At 41.6% G+C, this 21,676-nt stretch overlaps 2 protein-coding genes across 17 annotated transcripts in view; one reads left to right on the top strand and one right to left on the bottom strand.

Annotated features, from left to right (window-relative positions):
* Nucleotides 1-8,020, top strand: part of cpeb3 (cytoplasmic polyadenylation element binding protein 3) — a 42,852-nt gene extending 34,832 nt beyond the window's left edge. For all 15 annotated transcript variants that reach the window (XM_023824183.2, XM_023824182.2, XM_023824181.2 and 12 more), the window contains 3 exons: nt 15-129; nt 222-403; nt 2,408-8,020. In XM_023824183.2, the coding sequence (XP_023679951.1) occupies nt 15-129; nt 222-403; nt 2,408-2,635 (525 nt within the window). In that variant the 3' untranslated portion in view covers nt 2,636-8,020. The remainder of the gene's footprint in view (nt 1-14; nt 130-221; nt 404-2,407) is intronic.
* A 1,206-nt stretch (nt 8,021-9,226) lies between these two features.
* Nucleotides 9,227-21,676, bottom strand: part of btaf1 (BTAF1 RNA polymerase II, B-TFIID transcription factor-associated) — a 37,541-nt gene continuing 25,091 nt past the window's right edge. Inside the window, exons 27-38 of one of the 2 annotated variants that reach the window (XM_072709614.1) lie at nt 20,506-20,627; nt 20,246-20,413; nt 20,072-20,149; nt 18,439-18,568; nt 17,966-18,107; nt 17,693-17,823; nt 12,564-12,689; nt 11,296-11,448; nt 11,002-11,213; nt 10,683-10,842; nt 10,312-10,482; nt 9,227-10,110 (exon numbers count right to left, since the gene is read on the bottom strand). In XM_072709614.1, the coding sequence (XP_072565715.1) occupies nt 9,958-10,110; nt 10,312-10,482; nt 10,683-10,842; nt 11,002-11,213; nt 11,296-11,448; nt 12,564-12,689; nt 17,693-17,823; nt 17,966-18,107; nt 18,439-18,568; nt 20,072-20,149; nt 20,246-20,413; nt 20,506-20,627 (1,746 nt within the window). In that variant the 3' untranslated portion in view covers nt 9,227-9,957. Of the gene's footprint in view, nt 10,111-10,311; nt 10,483-10,682; nt 10,843-11,001; nt 11,214-11,295; nt 11,449-12,563; nt 12,690-17,692; nt 17,824-17,952; nt 18,108-18,438; nt 18,569-20,071; nt 20,150-20,245; nt 20,414-20,505; nt 20,628-21,676 lie in introns of those variants that run through there. The other variant, XM_072709615.1, reaches the window with a different exon arrangement.

The following is a 21,676-nucleotide window of genomic DNA, read 5'->3' as shown; positions in this document are numbered from 1 at the left end:
CCCCATTTTCCCAGGTTCAAATCCGACCCTGGAACTTGAGCGACAGTGACTTCGTTATGGACGGCTCCCAGCCCTTAGACCCACGGAAGACCATCTTTGTGGGTGGGGTCCCCCGGCCCCTTCGTGCAGGTGACTGAAAAAAGTGTGGGGAATGGAATTGAATAATGTTGGGGTGTGTGTGAGAATGGGGTAGTAATGCTCACCCATTTTAACCACCCTAGTGGAGCTGGCAATGATCATGGATCGCCTATACGGAGGTGTCTGCTATGCCGGCATCGACACAGACCCGGAGCTGAAGTACCCTAAGGGGGCTGGACGTGTGGCCTTCTCCAATCAGCAGAGTTACATCGCCGCCATCAGCGCCCGATTTGTCCAGCTCCAGCACAATGACATTGACAAACGGGTGAGTAACATATTGACGGTATGCCCAGATGTCCGAGTGTGCTCGGGTATTACAGAAAAATGCACAGGGACATAAGTCAAGCCAAGCTTGCTTTTTCAGACGTCAGTAGTGAGTCTCGAAACTGTTGAAACTGAGCAAACTCTACAATACTGTCTATCTTACAAGCCTGTGAAGTGTATCCATAGTAGGGGACATTACAGGGTTATTTCACGTGATTGTCACTTCAATAAGTCCTTTTCGCCGTCCAAGACAGTCCCTTCACACCTTGTATTGTCAGCCTTACTATAGGAAAGCATATTCTCCATTGCATATGTTGTTTTTTTCTTTTTCAAAATTATCAAATGGGGGGGAAAAAAATCAGTTTTGCTTTGAATTATTTAGTCTTTTGGGAAGCACTGGTCAGAGATAAAGAACAATGTACCATTAATATGTTAGAGATGACTACAGAGAAGTCTGTCCTCCTTTTACTTCCTGGGTGGGGTGACGATGCGCTCTATGACCTTATACTGTAGTTCTAGAACTGGGGTTCGATCAAACCTTTTATCCTAGCCTGTACTTTGACAGTCTTTTTGGAGTGGGGGGTCTAGTTCTATAATCATGGCTGTAGTCTGTTGGAGGTCTGACAAGCATTTGAAGTCACTGGTGCTGGTAAGATAATTATAGGCCATCTAGTTCCTATAGAAGTCCTTCCATGCTAGTGTTCCAGAGTTGGCTGCTGACGCTTAGTTATTTTTGGTCTGCAGCCTCTATATGTACCAGATCATGACCAACCAAGACTGGTAGTCTGCCAGAGAGGTCAAAATCTGCAGAGGCTAAATTGTGCACACTTCCTCAGGGCTGTCATCAGAATGGAGCAGTTTGCCTCTGTGTCTTTATTTTAGCCAGTAATTTGACCTGGTTAGGAAGGCAGCATAGTAATGTTGCCTGCTAAACATGGTCATTTAGTTTTGAAATGGATAACGTTTGTTTGGGGAGCTGTGACACGGGGTTCCACTCTCCAAACAAATTTGCATGATGAAAACAATGTTGCTAAGCAACACCCTGGGATGCTCAATTGTCTTCATTGCCTCCATCTTTGTGGCCTACCAATGACTTTGTCATAAATTATAACAAAATTGATGTAAAAAAAAATAATAATTTGGGTTGTAAATTAAATGTTACCTGAGGCTGCATTGCTGTTTGTATTATAAATCGGGTAGTTTCGGCTGTTAAAACAATATCAGTTGCACTTTGTAAGATGCTTAATTATGATTTAAGGTTTTTTATTATGTATGTTTTCATGTACACTTTAAAGAATGAAATATTAAAGATTTAAATATTCCTTCTCAGAACAGTTTTCTCTTTAGAATGTGTGGTTTCTGTAAAAAGAAGTGTCGCATCTCCCCTTTTCAAGTCCGTGTACTTTAAAATCATAAAATCAGGGGCAGTGTATTTTCTGCGAGGGTTCACCAGCAGACAAATGACTCGCATATGGGCTCAATTTTGGTGAAAGTAATTTGTGAAAAAATGTGAGTTTAGAGCGGTAGGTGGTGGTAATATGAGTGTCAAACACATTCATTTGCATGTCTGTTTTCCTGCTATCCTGTTAATCTACCCAAAGGCTTTTTTTTATAATTATTGCCTTGTATTGTGATCTAGCAGTCAACACATTCTAGACAGTTTGTGTAAACGGAGCTTGTTTTTCCTGCTGTGTCCCATGGACCACAGACCGGGGGGGCAGGAAGGGGATGCCCATGCATCATTCAGAATGCAGCGATGAACAATCACGAAAAAATTACCGAATGCACACTAATAAAACCTTTTACTAATAAGTCAGAACTGTACAGATATGCGTCTACATAACTGTACACCTGTTTCCTTGAAACGATGCCCCCCCCCCCCATTCAGATGTGTTCTGCAGTCCATGCTATGTACTAATGTTAGTGTTGGACTTTTGCTAAAGAGAAATTGGGTAGACATTCCGGGTGAGATACTGACTTTATTCTCTGCCTTTTCCGTCGAAAGGTGGAGGTGAAACCCTACGTGTTGGACGACCAGATGTGTGACGAGTGTCAGGGGGCCCGCTGCGGGGGAAAATTCGCCCCATTCTTCTGTGCCAACGTCACATGCCTGCAGTACTACTGTGAGTACTGCTGGGCCAGCATCCACTCCCGGGCCGGGCGTGAGTTCCACAAGCCGCTGGTCAAAGAAGGGGGTGACCGTCCACGTCATGTGTCCTTCCGTTGGAGCTGAGAAGTCAGAGTAGCCCGACTCCTCCTCCAGAGACACCCCGCCAGCACCACCCGCAACCCCACTACCCCCCCGCCCCCCCGGACAGCGCTGTACCCCCTCCCATCAACCCCCACGCTAACAATAATTACAAACCATGGGTTTTTTTTGTAATGTATTATGAGCTCATTGTCTACTATACTCTGAGGGGGTAACTACAATTATAAAGTTTTTGTACATATTTGCACTCTGGCATAAAAGGAAAAAAAACACACACAAATGACACATCCGACACATTTGTCCAGCTTAGAACCAGAAATGATTTTTCAGCTCCCTTTGTTCTGTGGATTTGTTTACCCCATAGGCCACCATCAGGCTGCAGCCGAAATGAGACTATATATACATATATAAATAATATATTTTTTCTTTTATATGAGTCTATATACATATATAGATAATTTATGTGACTGTAGCATGCACTTATTTTCAGAAGTTGTAGTATATTGCCCCTAGTAAAAAATAAATTACCAAAGGTAAATTAAAACTCATAAATTTAAAAGAATAACAAAATAGGTGGCATACAATGTAGCAAATTAAACAATTATTCAGTAATCAGTAGTGTGGGTCAAAAACGCCCAGATTAGAAAAACACATCTATATTCCCTCTCCGATTTTATTTAAAAAATATTAATACCTCATAAGCTCAATCAAATTTTGTTTGCTTTTAATTTGTTTGGTTAGGTCGATTTATTATTACTATGATTATTATTTTAGTGTTATGTAAATGTAATGCTGCAATAGCTTTTGCTGCTAAATCCATGGTATTTACTTATACCATAGTACTTTCAGGCTAGGGTGTCTGGGGGAGGGGGGGCAAATTACAGACAACACATGCTGCTGACAGTGACAGGATAGCATGAAAGGGGCACCTGAAAACACCACGGGGGAGGGGGGGGGGTAGAAATGGGTGTTTGGGGATGTAAACAGGGAACCAGAGATGGGAATAGCGGTTCCTGACTGTATGTTTTATTTCAATCAACTTTCTGCATGCAATAGAATTTCAAAAACACACCATTTATTCTATTCTACCCACACCACAGAGATGAGTCACACACGGGGACGCTTGTGCACACGCACACACTGACGCACACTAGTGTGCGCGTGACTACGACGAGAACTTGACACAATGTGGAGAACTAGTAAGGTAATCCAGTGAACCTATAAAATTTGGCTGACTACCATCGGGGTGTTTGCTGGACTCCTCTAGTACAGAGATTATCATTACCGGAGAGCAGCCTCAATAATTTATGAATCTATTAGATGTAGGATATCCTTAAAAAAAAAAATCTGATAGGTGAAGTACTTTTGCAGTGATTGTTCATATATAATTGTGCAATTTTATACAGTATATAGTTAGGTCTGAGTATGCCTAGAACTGTGATTCGCTTTAACTGTTGTTGATGTATGACATAGAAGTCCTGTGAAACTTCATAACCAGTGTACTCACATCGGGGACACACACAGACACTCAAGCAAGCACACATGCATAAACACACTCTCACTCGGTAAAAAGAAAATGAGCTCGAGTCTGAGAAACACGAATCAGCTGTCTGTACCATTGACATCGCTTAAGATTTTGTCTACGAAGACCAAAGAGCTCATGTGATAATACTTAAACCACCAACACACTACCGTGACGAAAGCTTGTCTGGTCTGTCAGGCCTCATGCTTACTGGTCTGTTAGACCCCATGCTATCTGATGAGCTAGGCACATTTTTTTATTTTTTATTTTTTTTTTAAGAAATCATTGGAGGAAAGACCATTGATGATGATGATGATGATGATGATGACAGCAATGATGAATATAAGAGAAAAAAAATTAATATATATGCTTAAGAACTGTCTGGAGCAGAGTTGTGATCTTTACTCTGTTTCCTTGCTAACCAGCACATAATGTTCGCACAACTTGACTTTGAGAACATTGGGATCCATCGTTGTCAGAACTTTGTGTGTATGCTGGTTTCAACCCTGATTTTCCTGCAAAGCTTGAAGTACAATTATGACCTGCTAAAATGGTGGACCCCTCCCACCTCCCCCCCCCACCAACCCTTTTCTTTGAGAAGGTTGGGGTACATGACAACGGGGTGGGTTATTGGGAGTGCAGGGTATTAGAAAGAAGAAACACATTGGCTGCTGAACCTAGGTTGTTTAGGACAAGACGGGAAGATTGGGTTAGGGTTAGGGACCCTCTGGGGGTGGAAAGAGTTAGTTACACTGGTTTTTAGCAGTTCTGTGGACAATCCGACAGGTTGCTACAACTCCGCAGTTAGATGTACGCGTCGTATCCTTTTTCTGTGTGTCGTGATTGTCCAGTCCAGTGCTCGTCCCTTCTTTATTTTTATTTTTTATTCCTTTGTTGCAAGTGTTTGGTTGAACTACTTCGTTTTTGCAAAAAAATTAAACGGGGTTTCTGTTCTGGTTTAGAGAAAAGAAACCGTAAAGGCTAATAATGATTAGTGTCCCTCTGAAAGTGAATTCTGGGCCTTTTTTCTCTCTCAGCCCAGGAATTTTCTGTTTGTTCAATCTCCGTAAAAGACACTTGTCGTGCACTTCTCTTTGTATCCAAACAGTTTTCAGCAGTCAGCTATTTTTTGTGTTTTGTTTTTTTTATTTTTATTTTTAAAAGCGTGCTTTCTGACTGACATGATCTTTTGCAATACCTCAATTTTGAAATATAGGAGAGAAATTGATATTTTCTAAGTAAGTTTATTCAGATAAATATATATATATATATATATTAATTTAATTCAGTGAGAAAATGATTTAACAGATGGTTAATTTTATTTTTGTCATGCTTATTTGCTTTTTATTTTTTATTTTTGGAAAAACTGAAGGAGTTAGAGCTTTATAACTTTAATATAAAATTGTAGTTAGCCGAAGTACAGAGTCTACCTTATTACAGAGGAATGCGATTTGCAGAAAGAAATTCCCTTCCTGTCTCCCTTCTGTGACATCAGAGATCCATTAAAAAGGACAGAATGAGAAGTGAACGAGAGAGAGATTTTCCCCCCAATGTATCGTTAGTGACATCTTGGAGCTCTGAAGAAAATACTGAGTTCCAAGGAAAAAAAGAACTTTTTCATGAAAGTAAAAATCTCCATTTGGTGCTGAGAAAGATAATTGAAGATACTTCCCTTGTTTTGTATATTTATAACTGATCATTTATTATGCCGACTAGAATTGTGAAAGATATCTTCTGTTCGTTATTTTTTTAAGAGAACTTTGTTTCCTAAAAGTGTGTCCTCCCTTTTGTTTTGTAAAACAATGTACCCTTATTTGTTGACTTGATGTTTTGAGGGTCCTTAAAAAGAAGGTGGGGAAGAAAAGAATGTTATTTTAAAAACTGATATACAAAGTGTTTCAGCTGTAACTTGATCGAAAGCCCCAAGATGTATGAGGTCAGGTGTGGCCTTTACTCACTGAAGACTTGAATTAGTCCCATTTTTTTCTTTTCTTTCTTGTTTTTAAGGCTAACAAACCTTGATTCTTTGTTGTAATGTGCAATACTGTTTGTACTGTTTGTAAAAAAGAAAAAACAAGAAAAAGAGGCATAAATCTTTATTGCAAATTTATTTTCATTGCAAGCATTGTGATTCACTAAGATCATTTTCTACTGTGTATTTACCTACTCTACGTGCTTAGTACCTTCCAGTAGTAATGTAGCCTTTGTACTGAGAAATTTTTCATTATTTTTAGAGATTTTTGCTAAAAAAGAAAATGATTAAAACATATTTACATATTTTTCATTTTTATTTCGTATTTTCTTTACACACTTATTTCTCAACCATTAATATAGTTATTTCTGGGGGAGACTTTCATATCTGGTCAATGTCATTAATATTATTTTGTATTTTTACTTGGAATAAATTAATTTTATGATGCTAATTCTTTAAAGGTTTATTTTCGTTGTTCATTTTATTTTATTTTTTTGAAGCGGAAAACCTTTGTAATATTACTAAAGTGTCTAGATTTTTGAAATGCAAAGCTTTATGTATTAACTCGCTGATGTGGTTTACATTAGTGTGGCTATGATCAAAAAGACAAAAAAAAAATAATGAATGGCTGGTCATGTAAAGCTATTGGCGATGTAACAAACGATTGGGCAATAAAAGGATGATAGAAAGGAGAAAACACTCAGTATGGTGTGATATTGTGGAAGCAAGACATCGCGTACTACTGCATCTGCTGGAGAAAATAACATTAGCTAGCCACTGGGGATGTCACAATAATTCTCAGGAAACATTTGGCCCAAATAGCAAATTTCAATATTTTTGCATTTACTTGTTGAGGCTGTAGACCTGGACGGATACCCACTGGACACAAAAATGTCAGTTTGCATCTGTGTGATTGTATTTAAGTATGAATGTATTTTTAAGATTTGAATAATTTGGTAGAGGGGAAACATTTGTCTGCTAGTATTTTCTTATTGAAGAAGAGTTCCCTCCATTTTAACTATACCGACTCCCACCAAATCTTCCGTGATCCAAAGGATAGGCTGTTCTTGGGGCAAAGTGTCCTGAAAGCTCTTGCACGTTTTGCTAGTATCCAGTCACTCACAAGTTTGCGGTCTAAACACTCGTCCAGGGGGGTGGGGGGCGGTGTATGCTGTTATGAAGTGTTGTGACATCCCCAAAATATGCACGTCATGAAAAGGAAACCCACAGATCTGAGAGTGTAATTTTCTTGCTTGCCTTTTCCTACGAATTTGTACAGGTGGTCATTCAGTTAATTTATTACTAACCTGACAGTTCCCCTGTTGCTAGGCCAGTGTTGGACTCCTACCACTAAGTGTTTGAGTTTTTACAAAGCAAGTTTTTTACCCTGTCAAAACGCTATCTTAAACCTAAAGGATAACTCTTATGGTCAGATGAATAGCCAAGTGTTGCTGACGGTGACCATTTTCATCAAGTCCTCTTTATAATAAACATGTCATGTCACCATAGATTTGGATAGTGTTTATTCACCCATGCTGCGTAGACATTGTATCTGGGTGCACCTTTGCATCATGTTGAATCTCTGGAATATGATTAAAAAAATAACAAAACCAACAAAACAAACAAAAAAAAAAAAGCTACTCACTAGTTGTTTTCTTAGACTAACCACTACTTTTAAATGTACTTTTTAAGAAAAAGGGTTTTTTAAATTTATTTTGGGTTTGATTGCTGGTTATCATGAAGACTGAAATTTGCTGAATGGGATCTATGCTTGTCTGACGCTGCAGTACAACTGTGATTAAAACATGGAGCTCAATGCTGCTATTGCTTAAAACTGCTTCAAGTTTGTAGTTCAGACTCTCCCTCGCCCCTTTTCTGTACTAATAAGCATCTCTTATTAAACATAGTTGTATGATGCTGTGATACTTGTCGTCTTTTGCATGGTCTCCAGTTCCTCTCAGCTATTAGCTTTTTAATTTGAAGTTTAACCTTTTGTTTTTTTGTATCTGGGTAACACACTTTCCTATTGTATCATTTCTTAGGTGAGGGCAGAGTGCTGACATTTTAGATAATGTATGCATTTACACAAGACTGAATTTAAAATACATCTGCTGTAGCAGTTTGAAGAACAAGAGATTCTAGAAGTGAGTCCATTTCTTTGCATTGCATTGATGTCCTTTCTGAAAATGCTGCTACTAATCGGCTTCTTTCAGCAGTTGCTCAAAATTTTAACCCGTGCAACTGCTCATCAGTTGTTCTGTCCCTTTGGCATGGATCATAAGTCCCTCCTCTCCTCTGTAGCCTTCCTCTCACACACACAGGACACCCTTGTCTCTGCAGTAGAACAGTAGAAGTGTTGTTGTGGGTTTTTGGTTAGCTAATGCATTTCTTCAGAGGTGGTTGGGGGGGGGGGGGTGTGCTTTAGAACATTGCCAGAAATCATTTAGCGTTTATAGCGCTAAGAGCAAGCCAAAAGCTGAGGCAGCAGCTCTTAAAATCTGCTTTGGGACCACCAGCTACTGCAGCAAGTCTACACATTGCATCATCGACAAGGGCATCAACCACAGCAAATGTGGTGCAATCGCATGTCCTGAACTTTACATTCCCCTTCCCCCACTGCCACTGCCTTGTATTACTTTTAAAGCCTAAAAAAAACAATGAGTTGGTAGGATGACCTCACACTGAAAACAAAACCCTCTACAGGGAACATCAATATGGACTATAACTTAAGTACTCTTTTGTGCCTTTTGCCAAAAAAAAAAGCAGTGAGAACTTAAAATCCTGGAGCACCTTAGCTTCATTCGATCTCCTGCACATACTGTGATGGCAATCTGACTTTGGACAGTGTAACAAAAGCCCACTATCTTAAATTACTTACCTCTCTGTATCAAAATGTGCCATATTTTCGTATGAAAGACATCTCGAAGAACAGCAAAGGTGCATGCAGATATCTTTCCCAGTCATTTGTGTCTGACAGATCTTGCCAAGGTTGATCGACACAGTGCGGGAGGGGGAGGGGGGAATCACAATATGCCATCTGCTGGTGAGAACCATAAAAAACCCCCCACTCACGAAAGCTCTTAAGAATTTATTAATTCTATCAGCCTAAACAAAGAGCAAGTACATAAATATTTACAATTCCACGTTTTGTTTTTTTTTTTTTTGTTTTTTTTTTTTAAAAAGATCCTCTCTATAGGCTGTGGAGCAGTGATTTTCCAACCCTAAGTACTTGCGTACCTGTATGAACTGCAGTGTTAAAGCGGACATTTAGAGGAACAATACCATGATTGGCTGATAGATGGGGAGGATACTGGCTAGAACTCACTCACTAGGTATTAAAAAGCAATTCACAGACCGTTTTGAAGGTGATAAGAGAGAAGATTCTGTGCTTAAGGAAAAAATTGGAGGCAAAAGAGCACCCCCTGGAGGTTTGCTGTGCAAAAACAAAAATGTGGGGGGGGTGGAGGGTAGGGATATTCAGTCCAAAACTGCATGTACTGCATAAGACAATGTCACTAGTACATGTACCGCTCATAGCTCTATGGTGGCATAATGCGCTCACGTGGCCCGAGGCGTCTATAGGAGACTTCTGCTCAAAACAGACCTGTGTAGTTGTTCATCCAAATCTTCACTTCCTTGTGCATATCAGAATGAGAAGAAAATGAATGGTTTAAGACTGAGCTTAAAAAGAACTTTGTGACTGGAACGTGCGGTACACTTTCACAAGCAATCGTGGCGTGGTGTTAGAGAAACAGCACGGGAAGCCGTCCGGGTCACATTGCAGGGTGGGGTAGGGTGGGTTTGACTGAAGAGGATTTAAGCTTTTCATAAAGGAGTCACTGCTTTGGCAGGTCATTGAAGAGAATGCATGAAATTGTCCAGGTCATATTCTGCATCATACTGCTGCTGGTCCCAGAGATCTCCCAGGCTGTCCAGAACAGACTTCATGGAGGCCTTTCCTGAAGAAGAAGCGGCAGATGCCTCCCCTTTCTCCAACTTTTCATCCTGGGTGAAGACACACATACACACAAAAGCCATGAGCAAAATTTCCAAAAACCAGATACATGGTTGCACTTTAGTGAATGCATGCACGACTGCAGGGCTCTGGAATCGTAGGCAGCAACAACTCCAAGTCAGTAAGAGAGAACCCTGAATGAAAGTGACAGAAAACGGAAGTGAGACTGCCATTAAGGCCTGCAGGCTGACCTTGTCCAGGGTAAAAAGGTTGAGCAATTGCTCTGTGCCCATGCTCTGAAGACTGGCGTTTTCCTGGCTGATGACCGTGTTGGCGATGCTCATCTTGAACTTCTGCAGACCCATAATCTTCTCCTCCAATGTGCCCCGGGTAATGAGGCGGTACACGTTCACTACACGTTTCTAAGTTTAAGAGACAAGCTTGTTACTGCTCTGAATACCCACAATGCCAGTGAAATTACTAAGAAATCAGGGTTTAACTTTTGGCCACACACTGAAAATACAGCTCCCAAGTGACAGGCCCCAACAGAAAAATGCAGATGTATAAATTAGTTTCTCCCAAAATATTGCGATTTGAGCGTGACCCTTCCACTGGCAGATACCTGTCCTATCCTGTGGGCACGATCCATAGCCTGAAGATCCCTCATCGGGTTCCAGTCATGTTCCACGAAGACCACCGTGTCGGCCCCTGTGAGGTTAAGACCCAGTCCACCTACATGGGTGGTTAGCAGAAGAACATCTATGGACGGGTCATTGTTGAACCTATGGCGGGGGAAGGTAAACCACTGTTAAAATTCAGCGGGGGAAGAAAAAAAAAAAAAAAAGATCGAAGAAACCCCACTACGGGGGTATCAATTGCGTAATATCAGAGCCCTTTTATGGCCCCCAAAATTCCAAGTCCCCATAAAGTGCTCCCCCCACCTGGAGACTATGGAATGGCGCAAGCCAGCTTGCACGCTGCCATCCAGGCGTAGGTAGGTGACGGAAGGAAGCTGGGGCTTTAGCAGGTCGTGCTCCACAATATCCAACATACTCTTCAGCTGGCAGAAGATCAGCACACGGTGCTGGGCCACCACCGCCTCAGTGGCCACGTCGGAGGAGCCTGTACTTCCTAGGCCACAATCCAGGAGCAGCTGCAAAACCAAGGATGACGCGAGAGGGTTACAGGATGACACCGTCAGTTAGCGGGGAGGTGGGGAGCAGGGTCAGGCTAACCTGTTTGAGTGCTGAGAGTTTGGGGGCGTGCTGGATGTCCCGCAAGCTGGAGTGCTGGGCCGCGAGCTGCTCAGTGATGCGCTTATACTCAGGGTGCATAGGAGTCAGAACCAGGGCGGGGTGATTGCAGAGCTTCCTCAGGTACTGCAGAGCCTGCAAGGGCAATGCCTAGCAGTCAGTCATTGCACAGCACTGCGGCTCCCAGGCAGCTATAACCGTCCAAAACAAACCTTGGCCTTAAACAAATAAGCTCTCAGAAGTTAGAGAATTTGGAACTTAAAGGAAACACACAAAACTAAATTTTTTTTTTTTTAGATCCTTCAATATGGTTCTCCTCCTAAAACGGTATCAAAAGGTGCAAATTATATTGTGAGAACCTATGGCCTTAGAAAAATTAGCTTTTTTCCGTATCTGATGCTTTTTCTTATTAACGCTTTTATTAAAAATGACACATGGTAGGGATTGGAGAAATGAGCCCTCAGAACCTCGCAGTAGGTGGCCAGTCACCAGCTGGGTTCTCTCAGTCCTCGCTGCCAGTGATTGGCAGCTTTGTGTAATTCCACACCTCCACCGTGATGGGCCAGGGCAGAAAAACCAGACACTTGCAACAAAGTATATTATAGTATATTATAACCACAAGACCTATAGAAATACACCATATCTGATGTTGGAACTAAAACATTTATTTAAAGGGGTTTACTCTAACCTGTCACAATATTTTTTGTGTTCTGCACTATTATGCCTTAGGTAGTAATTCAAGATAAACTAGTTAATTACCATGAAGCAACTTAAGTGTTTTTCTTTATTTTATTTTTTGCCACAAGGCTGACATCTTTGTTGATTTTTTGGAGGTGCCTATTTTAGCATTGGTTTGATGAATTCTTGGATTAATAAAAGCCAGGAGAGATTAATTATACTGATAATTGATTTTTCTAATTGAAAAACTGATTTTAATTTGTAATTTACTTAAATACTTTGGATATTGCCTAGTAATTTACTCCCATTTTGTAGCAATTCATCTTTAATACAAGCCAGTGAGTTCACCATCAAACTATCGATTAGACTGATACACATACAAGGAATACTATTAAAATGCATAATAAAACTGTTAACCATCATTCCTCCCCAAAGCATTTGCAAGAACAAACTGAACTTTTCAAAGTACATTCAGTCTATCATAATAAACAGGAAAGCTGTACATATACACAAACATTTAGACCAGAAACCTGGAAATCTAGGATTAGGGATCTGTAAGTGAAATCACTAACCTGGAACACGTGGCCGGTCGCCTTTAGCTTAGGTGTGTCTTCTTCCTCTGGCACGATGGCTGTTGAGATAGTGTCTTCCACATTTACCTTTGCCCGAGATTTGGCAAAATCCTCATACAGTTGCACCTGTGAGGCAAGGGAGGTGGAGGGAGTTATCTAAGCAGTAGTGACCAGTACTTTCTGTGATATAGACCAAAACCATATTTAAGTCCCCCATTTCAGCCAGGCTCCATTTCAGAGAAAGACAGCTTCTCCACTAAAATCCAACTGACACATGAACAAACATTACAAACAGGACATGAGACGGGTGCATGGCTTAAAACGACTACAAACGGGAATTAAGTTATTAAAAAGCTGCATTTACATGAGGACTCAATGAATTCTTAAGTGAACCCAAGTACAAAACAAAAACATCGCAACAAATCACAGCAGCATACAAACTCCCGTCATATTCTTTGAATAATCGAACATTGACTTGAGTTTTCTTGGACGCGCTGCCAGGTAACACCGAGCAGGGGTCAAAATGCAGCTGGATAAAACTATTTCAAACCACGATAGCATTATGACCTCTGTCACAGCTGTTACTGCTGGCTAATGAACGATAAGCAAATTAGTGTTTGGCGTTTTTTCCGCAAAGGAACTTACCTGAAAATGAAACGCTCCTGCCAGTCAAGATTAAAAAATGGAAATAGGGTTTAACCCAGGGGGCATTGTTCCAGTATGCCAAATAAAAGGTAGAAATATCGACTCTAAAGGCTGCCAGATTAAAAAGTGAAGAGAGAATACTGCAGTTGGGGTTGGCAAAACAAAGGGGCAAGATCCAAATCTCCAGGGCCAGACATTTCCTCACCCTGTTGGCAAAATCTGGATGAGCGCCAGACAGCACGTGACTCCAGGGAAAAGGGGGATACTTATTTATTTGTATCACACTTATGGCGACATTAATAACCGTGCCGTGGGGTGAGGGAGCCTCCAGCGGTTTCCCGCACACACAAGGGGCAGCCGGTTACGATCGGCTGGGCATTCACTCACACTCTGTTACTACCTAGGCAGGGAGCCTTCTGTAGCCATAGAAACTGATATGAGCTTTGGGGAACGGGGAACCGTGAATTTTTTTAAAAACCAATAAAGCTAGAATGTTAGATTGAGGAGCGGGGGGGGGGGGGGGGGGTTGAAAATAAAAAGGCTTAGCACTGTTTCACAAAGTGTGATCCATGGTCACAAACTCCCCGCAGGGCATAAAATGGAAAACTGAACTTCAGCAATTAACACAGAATGTTATTTCTGACACTCCTCCTTCTAGGATGGAAGGATGCTAGGCGGGAAATGCTTACTCCCGGGTAGTAAATCCAAATATTTCAATATGCCTCACAATGGACTAAGAGTGGCTGGAACATAAGTCTTAACGCTGGACGACACCATTCATTATTCTGACATTTGTGCTCTTCGGTTCGGTGAAGCTGCTGAGGAGCTAAAGCATGGAACTGGGCCTGCAGCAATGCTGTGGAGCGGCGGAAAAGCAGACGGCACCACAAACTCGGGCTCAAAATAAATTACGCCAATCAAAGGAGGGTATTTAACGACCAGCCCATGTCAGTTTCATTCCTTACAATGTACCATCATGAAACTACAGCATGGTGAATCAAAGTGAAATGAATGCTGAAATGAAGAACTTCGGGCTGTAAGAAAAAATAATTAAAGTGTTATTTTAGCCTATCTAACCCTGACGGAAGGGGAGAAGCTCCAGAAGCAATATGCTTATTAGGGCTCTTGGCTTTATTAACACCTACATATCAACCTTCAGCACATTTATTCCCCAGTAACATCAAAAGTGCTCCAAAAAGCAATGTCACAATATCCTGATTTCAGCATACAGCAGCTGCAGTCCACGGATGCGTTGCCAAGTATTAATATATGTGATATTAAATTACCAGACGGGAGGACTTACCTCCAAGTTCTCAGCAGAATAACTCAACATTGTTCATAAGTATTAGCTTAATCAGCTTTACATAAATTCTTTGTGTATTATTAATTACTTGGAGTTATGTGATTTTCATACACCTTTCTGTCATATTATGTTAAGTGGTTTAAGACCGTTTTGTAGCTTAAACATTCTAAGTCGGTTTTATTGCCAGGGCTAATGTTTTGCTATTTCTCTATTATTTTCTTAGGTAACTAGAAAAAGGTAACGTTGTGCTTGGGGCCACAGAATGGTCCCACTGTTTTTCCAGTCCTGTGTATTGTTTTAAGAGTAAAATGAGAAGAAACTATACGATATACCTGCAAATTCCAACCTGGAGAAAAAATTAGCACTTCATTTGATTAAAAACTAAAATAAATCCTTAATCAGAAGAAGTGGGATGAACCATCTGGAGATAATATCCTCACCAATTACGGCAGCTGACAAGCCCAAAGAGGCTCCCTGTTCACTTGCCCTACCTACGTCCTCTTGCTTTGACAAATTACCCAGCCAAGTCTAAAGGTATTAGTGTGAGGGGGAGTAACTACCCACCAAAGCTGGACATGCATCAAAATATGGGTTTAAAAATGGAGGATTTCCTGGAGGATTATCCTGGCGATTTCCGCAAAGCAAATCAATTATCTTCAAAACACGGTACAAGCATCCATAAAAAACGATAAGCCAAAACATAATGACCACCACCAGGATGTGAATAACACGGACTATCCTGTTCAAAACAGTGCATGTCAATGTCTGAGACATTGATCCTGATCCTGGAGTGCTGGTACACAGCAGGTTTTCCTTCCTACCTGGCAGATAATAACTCATCAGGTAGGATAGAAAACCAGCAGGATAGCGGCACTCCAGGATCAGGGTTGCCTACCCCTGTCGTAGATGAGCCTAAATTCAATACTTAGTCGACGTGCTGAATGCAAAAGAAATGAGCAGGAGTGAAAACCTGAGTGACTTTGTCTCACTGGTCTGGCTATAACTCTTTGGCCCTTATCAGAGCATCTCCGGAACGGCAGAGCTTGTGGGCTGAACAACACGGTCGGCTGTGGGTAGTAGTGGGGGTTGTGCGAGTTTGGGTTGGGGGGGGGGGGTACTTTTGACTTGAGATGGGCCGCTCCACATTTTTTCAGTTCTGATCCGATTCCGATACGCAACTGCTGATACAATACCTATTCAGATACAATAGCTTTTTACTTTAATATTTCAATATAATATATAAAATATATTTATACTTTATGTATTAATATGTTAAAACTAGTAAATATATGAAAACATGTATGCCAAAACATCTTTAGTTAGGCTACTAGAAACAGATAACATACTGTTCCACTTCGTTTGTACATCTTGTTTTAAGCGTTTGAGGCATTTGCAGTTCAATTTTAATATCTTCCAAGCGAGGATTTGGCCAATGCTTAAAATGCCCCACAATTTCTCGCACTGGTAACAGCGTCACTTACACTTCGCTGCGAAAGCAGCCCTTCGTGTATCACAAGCTGTAGCGAGTGCGCGGAACAGCCCAAGCTAGTGACATCCATTGCTTTTTTCATATTACTTGCGTCGTCTTGCACAGTTGCGTGCGCTTTGTTTAGTGGGATTTTCCACTAAATGCTACTTCCACCCCTCAAAACTTTGTTTTTATAAAGATTGCAAATCGCTGTGCTACTACTTGTTGTTTCAAGTATAAAATACTCCCAGATTGTCACCCTCTTATCGGATGTTCTTACGCTCCTCCTACTGCATGAGTATGTGTGTGATGTCACAGCAGGCAGATGTCACTGCGCTCACACCCACGGAGTAACAAAAAAAAAAAAAACTCAGTGGCAGTGTGAGTGTTCAGCTTGAATGCCACAAAAAACACATCCAAAAAGGCAAAGAGCTGACGCGCGATTGATTGTACAAATAGATTTAACACAAAATAGTAGCTATCTTTTTAGAGACTTTTTAAAACTGAATGAGTATCGGACGTGGATAGGTCATGCATAGCCGATACCCGATCCGTCAAATAGGTCTGGATCGGCGCCGATACCGATCTGAATACTGGATCGATGCATCTCTACTTTTGACAATGTAGGTTATATTTAATTTATAAACAGTGATTTAAGCTGCCATCGACAGTGATGAAACACTGTATTGACCTTTCAAGTTGGCCGAATACAGATATCTGAATTTTAAAAAAAAGGCAGCAGTAAGAGCAACACGTATTGTAACTCATGTTTTTCAACCCTCTGTGTAGTGCTGATTAGACTCAATATGTTTAATAAAGTCCTGCCAGCATCCTGAGCCACAATCAGGTCTTCACCAAGCTGAATGCGGCCAAGCAGAGGCCCTCTGCTCACAGTAGGAACTGAAGTGCTTTGCTACTTAGGAGAACAAGTGGTAACTCTGAGGTGATGGCAGTGGGAGCGGTTTCACATTTTATCCCCTTTTGTTTGCCTCTAAAATTTCCCTTGCAAAGAGCAGGGGGAAAGGGGAACAAAGAAAACAAAAATACAACGTGACGTCTGTTGTGACGCAAGTTCAGTTTCGAGATTCAACTCAATTTACTTTCTTGCATTATATGACTTTTACAAGTGATTAACCTATACAGTTAGATTAGACTTTGATGTATTAGATGTAGTTAAAGCTATCTGCCCTTAAATAAGTACTACTACAAATAAACCCAGCTAACAAAATACTGGACGTTTATTAAATGCCACTTATGGAAAACATAAATCCAAAAAATGTATATGCAACGAACATGAAGATTGACAAAATACAAATTAAAAGATCAATATGGTTTTCTAAAAACATTTGTTTTTTTGAATTTGGGTAGTTGTTACAAAAGCATTTGTGCAATAATTTTCATTTAGTGAAACACCTGAGGATGGAGATGGTTTATGACAGTGTTTCCCAACCCAGTTCTCAGGGCCCCCCCAGACAGTCCACATTTTTGCTCCCTTCCTGCTCCCAGAAGCAAAAACGTGGACTGTCTGGCAGGGGGCAAAAACGTGGACTGTCTGGCAGGGAGCAAAAACGTGGACTGTCTGGGGGTCCCCGAGAAATGGGTTGGGAAACACTGGTTTATGGGACAGTTAAGACACTTGCATCTAACGTTAGTTATCTCACATACATTTCCATTCCTTAATACCCACCACCGCCGAGCAGTACTGACACTTACCTGCAGGGGGCTGAGATTGCAGTAGTAATCCTGGATGATTTTAGGTGGCAGATCCTGAAGCACATCTTCCTTCATCCTCCTCAGAAGAAAGGGAAGAACTTGCCGATGTAGTGCTTCCATGGCAAGCACACCTGGAAGGACCAACCACTCAGGTCAGGAAAACTCACTGTGGATGAAACTGCTGTTGCCTTTCCCCAAGTCAGAGACTACAGTCACAAGGAAGATCTAAAGGCAACAAGCATGTTGACCAAACACTTAACTCAGACCCCTTACCCGCCTCTTGCTCCCGGGACGAACTCTTGGCATCACGACTGGCAAGGATGGGCTTCCCATAGCGGGCAGCAAACTGGCGCTCAGTGCCCAGGAAGCCGGGCATGAGGAAGTCGAAGAGAGACCATAGCTCCAGCACATTGTTCTAAGACCACAAAGCCATACCACTCATTAATGGATACAGTTTAGCAATATACAACTAGCAGCAAATGATTAGCTTACCAATGGTTTATACCTAACAACTATCTTTTAAACACTATCAGCCAACCCGCCCGATAAGATTTTCTTAAAGAGTAAGCAGCAAAAACACACTCATGCATGGAAATACCACCAAACATCACTACATCCTACAGCGTACATTCGGAAATTAGGGGAGCAGACTTATACTCACGATCTCAGTAGAGCCCCCCCCACAATGTTTTTGGTTCCCCAAAACACAACTTAATGTTTGAGCCCCCAATTTCTCCAAGCCGAACCTGAATGGGCGTGCCGGAGAGGATGACCCGGAAGTTGGCAGACAGCTGCTTGATTGCCTTGGACAGCTTCGTCTTCCCATTCTTTATCACGTGGCCTTCGTCCAGTATACAATAGTTGAATTTAATATTCCTGCAATGTCAAAATGACGAAGGTGAGCACCAGCAAACAGCTTATAACGACACACGCAAAGTGCAAAAATAGAAAAATCTGTAAAACAGCTTGAAGTCATGAGCCGGGAGGCTCCTGCGTGGAGCCATGCTTAGAAGCAGCCGGAGCAAAGTCACTGCTTGGCCTGGACCGCAGCAAAAACAGGCACTCTGTGAATCGGGCCTATTGTAGGGCTGCCAGACGCTCTGGCCCAGTAAAAATGAAGTGGTGTTCAGGTGTCAGAAATGTATAAAGTTCATAGCAGCTGTGTTAGCTATTGCTAAATGCAATGGAATCTCAATACAAGGCAAAGGAATTAGCAGACTGAATAGATTTGGGGGGTTTAGCTATAGCCTTGACAACACTAATATATGGAAGTCATGTACATGGCAAACAAGACTCCACAAATTTAGCACATCAGCTGGGTTATAAAAATCCAAGTTGAATGCTAATACCTTCGCTAAAGTAGAACCGTCATCCATGAACAATATAAGGACTTCTATTAGACAACAAAATTTACAAATGAAAGTGTTAATAGGAGTAAATAACAGTTAATGGTGAACTAAACTTTTGCGTAGAATCCATGTCATAGGTCTGGCGTAGCCACGTATTCTATGCTGTAGCCTAACATGCACCTCCCCGGAAATTTAATCACACATCGCGGTGATGCAGACGGCGAGAACCGCGACTGGTCTGCATTTCCTCCTACACAAGTTTTTTGGTGTTGGTTTCCAGCTGGGGGGATTTTGGTGTGGGACTATTAGTGTTTGGCTAGTTGCTAGGCTGCCGTTTTTGCCACGGTCGTAGCCATTCAGTTATTTAAAAAAAATAAAAACTGTTGCAGCCGTTCAGGATAGGGCTGCACGTTATTGGGGAATTTCAGATATCGTGATGTGATTTCTTTGTGATAAATACTGAGATACTTATGAAGCAAAAAAGGGAGAGCAAAATTCTCACAAACCCATTTATGAGTAACAATCAGCGAGGCTGAAAATGATTATGATTGGCTGGGCAAAGCGCATGCAGACCTCATGCAAAAGCAGCCCCGGTAAACTTTGAACTGATTTTTCAACGTATGCTAGATAATCTTGAAAAGAAACAACTATTAAAAATGCAAAAGCATGCCAAGTTTGATTTTCTATGAGACGGCGTTCAGCCACCTAGCATTTTGGTAATGTTATTGCAGAGCAACACCAGCGCAGAAATACAAATGCCCCCGAAGGTGTAGACTATGGCATAAGCTCTGCGCAGATGTATAAATCAACCTTTATACGCATGCAGGCATTTCCGCCTGGTTTAAAGCCGATACTGTGACAGTAACCCAAGGAAATGTAGGACACTGTTCCTGTCTTATTCTCTGCTGTGGTTCTGTACACGGTGCCTTGATTAACGTACTGCTATGCCTGGATACACAGTCAGCTGATGTGAAGACTGCCGTACAGGAACCAAGACAAAATATACTTTTTGACAGAAATAAAGAAGTACCTAAAAAAGTCAATATCGTTGCGTACAACGTCATACGAAGCCACGATGAGGTTGTGCTTTTTCACCTGATGCTGTAACCTGGAGAGAAGAGGGAGTAGAATTCAGTCAACACTGCATGAGCAGGTCACAGTCACAGCCAGCAATTTGGGTGCGGGCAGGAAGAGCAACGCTTACCGCATGCGCTCTGTGGGAGGTCCGGTGTAATGCAGGGGGTTCAGATACTCTTTGGAGCAGAACTTGCTCACCTCGTCCACCCAATGGCCAGTCAGCGTGGGAGGACATACCACAAGGGAGGGCAGGGGGCAGCAGTCCGCAGCCTTGCTTTTGGAAAACTCCTGAGACCTGTCACCGAGGCCAGAAAGCGAAACACTAATAACTCACCGGACTTGTTTGTTCATCCCCCAAACGGGCCACGAGGCCCAGGGACGGAGTACCTGAGGAAGTGGTCCCCTGCCATGATGCAGATGGACTGCAGTGTTTTCCCCAATCCCATGTCATCACACAGGATGCCGTGCAACTTGTACTTGTTCAGGAACGAAAGCCAGTTGACTCCATCCTAGAGAAACGAGCTGCAATTATCAAAGCTGCTCCATTTGAGTGAAATGCAGTGCTAGCAGAAAATACTTAAGTGACATCCTATTTTACCAAAACCTCAGAAACTTGAACCTAATAAAATATTTATGGGTCGGCATGCTGATTACTAAACTGTAATATTGCAAAATATTTTGGCTCGATATTTTTTTCCATATCATCAGATATTTAACAATATGTAATGTTAATATCACATGCGCATGCAACTGTCACACTGTTAGTACTGCGATAGTTGTGTTGAGATTAGGCTTGGGTGGCAACTAATTTTTTTGGGTAATTTGAGAGGATAAAAGCAATGCTATTCCAGAATTTTGAAATCCTAGCAATGAAATTTGTCCAGGTGTGCACAGAGGGGCAAAATCCGTCAGTACTTCCTAGCAATAACGTCTGTTTGGCAATATATATTATTTTGGGTAAATTTTCAGCTTTATAAAATTACATTTTTGAAAATCTCCACAATATTGTACTAATTATAATAATTCGGGTAAAGTAAAATCTAATTTTAATAGATAAATCACAAAAAAATCTGTTCTGTCATGGGCACAACTCTAGAAACTTGTTGCTGGGTTTTTTCTCTGACAGCCTCGCTACTTGTTTCAGGAATCGGGTTTGACATTGTAAGTAATGTCGCCACCCATCCTGTATTTTATGGGATTTTACAGGAACCAATACAAGGCATCATATGTCCCCTGTCTTGTGATTTGCTGCCCCACTCGGCAGATTATCGCTGGGGACTCGAGAGGAGGGTGGCTCCCCGTATTTCTTCAGATTGAAAGCGGAAACCCTAATTGCTGGTGTCTGACTGAAAATGCTTGTTCTACTGGATCACATTGCTTCAGGTGGTGAAAAAAAACAAAAAAAAAATGTTGCCGCATTTCTGGTTTTAGCTGGCGCAAGTTTACGCAGAGCTGATAAGCCACAGCACCAGTCTGCTGCGCGTCAGACTTTAAATTGCCAGCGTACCACCCTGCCACATAAATCTTCTTGCCACGTTTAGCCACAATATCTTCCATT

Source organism: Paramormyrops kingsleyae, chromosome 3, assembly GCF_048594095.1.
Source record: "Paramormyrops kingsleyae isolate MSU_618 chromosome 3, PKINGS_0.4, whole genome shotgun sequence".
NCBI lineage: Eukaryota > Metazoa > Chordata > Actinopteri > Osteoglossiformes > Mormyridae > Paramormyrops > Paramormyrops kingsleyae.
This window is presented reverse-complemented; position numbering and strand designations above follow the sequence as displayed.